Below are 2,976 nucleotides of genomic sequence, written 5' to 3' on the forward strand. Positions count from 1 at the left end.
TTGCACATTCTCCCCGTGTCTGTGTGGGTTTCCTCCGGGTGCTCCGGTTTCCTCCCACAGTCCAAAGATGTGCAGGCTAGGTGGATTGGCCATGCTAAATTGTCCCATGGTGTTCAGTAACGTGTAGATTAGGTGGGTTAGACATGAGAAATACAGGGTTATGGGGAGAGGGTAGGCGGGTGGGTCTGGGTGGGACACTCTTCCGAGTGTTGGGCGAGGGGTGGGGTGGCATGCTTTTCACACTGTAGGGATCACAATTCTCTGTGCAGAGAGAGACAGGGGCGTGCCTGTGTTGCCCACAAACAGAAGCCTGTTGATGGTGGGGATTTGGGGATGGGGTGGTGCAGGTGAGGGTAGGGGTAGGAGTAGGGGATAGGGGGGTAGGGGTATGGGTGGGGGACAGTGGGAATTCGCTCTGTGTACCTGTGTTGAAGCGTGTGGTCACAGCGGCCGCCCTCTCACCGTCCCGCAAGGCGTGCAGCTTGATGGTGTAGCTGGTGCTGGGCAGCAGCTGGCGCAGTCTGTGCTTTACCTCTGTGCCATCCAGTTGGACTTGCTGTGGAGGGGAAGGTTGAGTGGTGGAGTCAGAAACCGTGGAAAGGGAACGGCCTGTGGATTCTACACCACCTTCCCACACCCACCTCGCCCCCTACCCTCCCAGCACCACCCACCGCCAATCCATTTCCCAGGAATAACCCCGGACCAGTACAGGGGTAGAATTAGTCCCACTCCACAAACTGCTGTAAGATATGCCACCGTCCGCAGCAGAGATAGAGTGTCATCTGGTCAGTCTGAACTCGATGGACCCAGGATTAAAATCAACTCCAATACATCTGATTCAACTAACAGAGCAGGCAAGATGCGGATATAATGCTTCAGTAAATTGTACAATGGAAACTGTATAGAGCCAACATAAACCACATACATACCACATGGCAATGATCACAATCATTGCCTCATTTAGTCTCCTGCCACCTATAGTGAGTGGCTAAGGGAGAACCGGTTCAGGGACATGAAGAACAACATTGAATGTTTAAGCTGTGGAAAGTACAAAAGGTAACGGGCCAGTTCTCTCTGTCATCCCCGAATACCTCACCGTATTCTGGGATGGGGCACAGCGAGTGTACGGGATATGCCATACAGTCCAGGAACAACTGACTCAAAGCCTTCCTTACAACAGTGAGTGTATAAACACTACCAGCTGGAAGGAGGAACTGTGGAATTGGGGATTGAACATACAGACATACCCATGGATTTGGATAATCTCCTCTGCTTGGGTTATTAACCAGCAGATTTATTTCAGTAGGAGGTCACACAGGACATGGTGTGATCGAGCACCACATGGTGCTGATTCAGAATCTTCAGCAAAGGACCAACTGGCACAGACAGTCTGATCCTGTACCTTTACAGTCCTCAGCTGAGCACCTGGCCAGTGTTGATGCATGACCAAGTGTGAAGGAATTAGACAAAGCCATGGTATTGGCTACTCTGGCCTAGGCCAAGGACCCAAAGGGGGAACTGTAAGAGTTAATGAGACATTAAGGGTTGAACAGTGGTCTGTACCCTGAGTAGAATTAATAGAGTAGATTTCATCAATGAACCCAGCACACTATAAAGGCCAATAACAGCGGGAACCTTCCAGAAAGGCCTATAAAGGATAAAGATTTGACTGGTTCAGAGACAGAAGTGGAGGATTGGGTTGAAACAAACAACTATCAGGGAGAGCCGAGTGATGATAGAAGAGACTTTATTCGGGTGTAGGAAGGTATGTACCTGGGATGGGAGACATCTGTTTTTGAAGTGATTATGTGCAGACAAGTTTGGAATTTGAAATACAGAACATACAGATGTGTATAAAAGGGATGAATTCCTTGTATTTACTTCATTATAACTAGTGTTAAAAAGGACTCTCCCTGTGCACTATGAATGAATGTGTGTAAACCTGCACCCAACAGTGCAGAGAAATTCTTCCTGACATCCCCCTGATGTCCTGTCTCTAACTTTAAGATGTCCCTTTGTACTGGACTCCTTCATCAATGGAGACAGTTTCTCTTCAAATACTCGTCAAATCCTTTAATTGACTTAAAGACTTGAAATAGATTAGCCTTTTATATTCAAAACTGCCAGCTAATGACATGGACAATGAAGAGTGGGGGTAATCGCTGAGTGACGGGTGTATTGCTGAGTGAGGGATGCATCGCTGAGTGAGGGATGCATCGCTGAGTGAGGGATGTATCGCTGAGTGAGGGATGCATCGCTGAGTGAGGGATGCATCGCTGAGTGAGGGATGTATCGCTGAGTGAGGGATGTATCGCTGAGTGAGAGATGCATTACTGAGTGAGGGATGTATTACTGAGTGAGGGATGTATTACTGAGTGAGGGATGAATTGATTGCTGAGTGAGGGATATATTACTGAGTGAGGGATGTATTACTGAGTGAGGGATGAATTGATTGCTGAGTGAGGGATATATTACTGAGTGAGGGATGTATTGCTGAGTGAGGGATGTACTGATTGCTGAGTGAGGGATGTACTGATTGCTGAGTGAGGGATGTATCGCTGAGTGAGGGATGTATCGCTGAGTGAGGGATGTACTGATTGCCGAGTGAAGGATGTATTTGGGATGCTCTGAGCATCAGGAGAATTGTTCAGCCCTGAGAGATTGTCTGCTCTCTTCTGGCTCTCACTTAGACTGTTCTCTCACAGTCAACAACATACATTTATGTAGCACCTATCTCACACCATAACCTCTCCAGATTATTCACAGAAACATAAATAAGGCATAATCAGATATTGAATCATAGAAAGAAATAACATGTCAAGTGATGGAAATCTTGGTCTGTGAGGAGGGGTCTGAAAGGAGGACAAGGAGGTAGAGAGATGGAGAGGCGGAGAGCTGCAGAGACAGTGGGGTGGACAGGCAGAGAAATGGAGAGGTGCAGAGACAGTGGGGTGGACAGGCAGAGAGATGGAGAGG

At 48.0% G+C, this 2,976-nt stretch overlaps 1 protein-coding gene across 1 annotated transcript in view; it reads right to left on the minus strand.

Annotated features, from left to right (window-relative positions):
• Positions 1–2,976, minus strand: part of LOC109922857 (tenascin-like) — a 64,588-nt gene that overhangs the window by 16,003 nt on the left and 45,609 nt on the right. Inside the window, exon 13 of the mRNA XM_048616676.1 lies at positions 424–556. Within this exon, the coding sequence (XP_048472633.1) occupies positions 424–556 (133 nt within the window). The remainder of the gene's footprint in view (positions 1–423; positions 557–2,976) is intronic.

This window comes from Rhincodon typus, chromosome 35 (assembly GCF_021869965.1).
Source record: "Rhincodon typus isolate 14 chromosome 35, sRhiTyp1.1, whole genome shotgun sequence".
Taxonomy (NCBI): Eukaryota; Metazoa; Chordata; class Chondrichthyes; order Orectolobiformes; family Rhincodontidae; genus Rhincodon; species Rhincodon typus.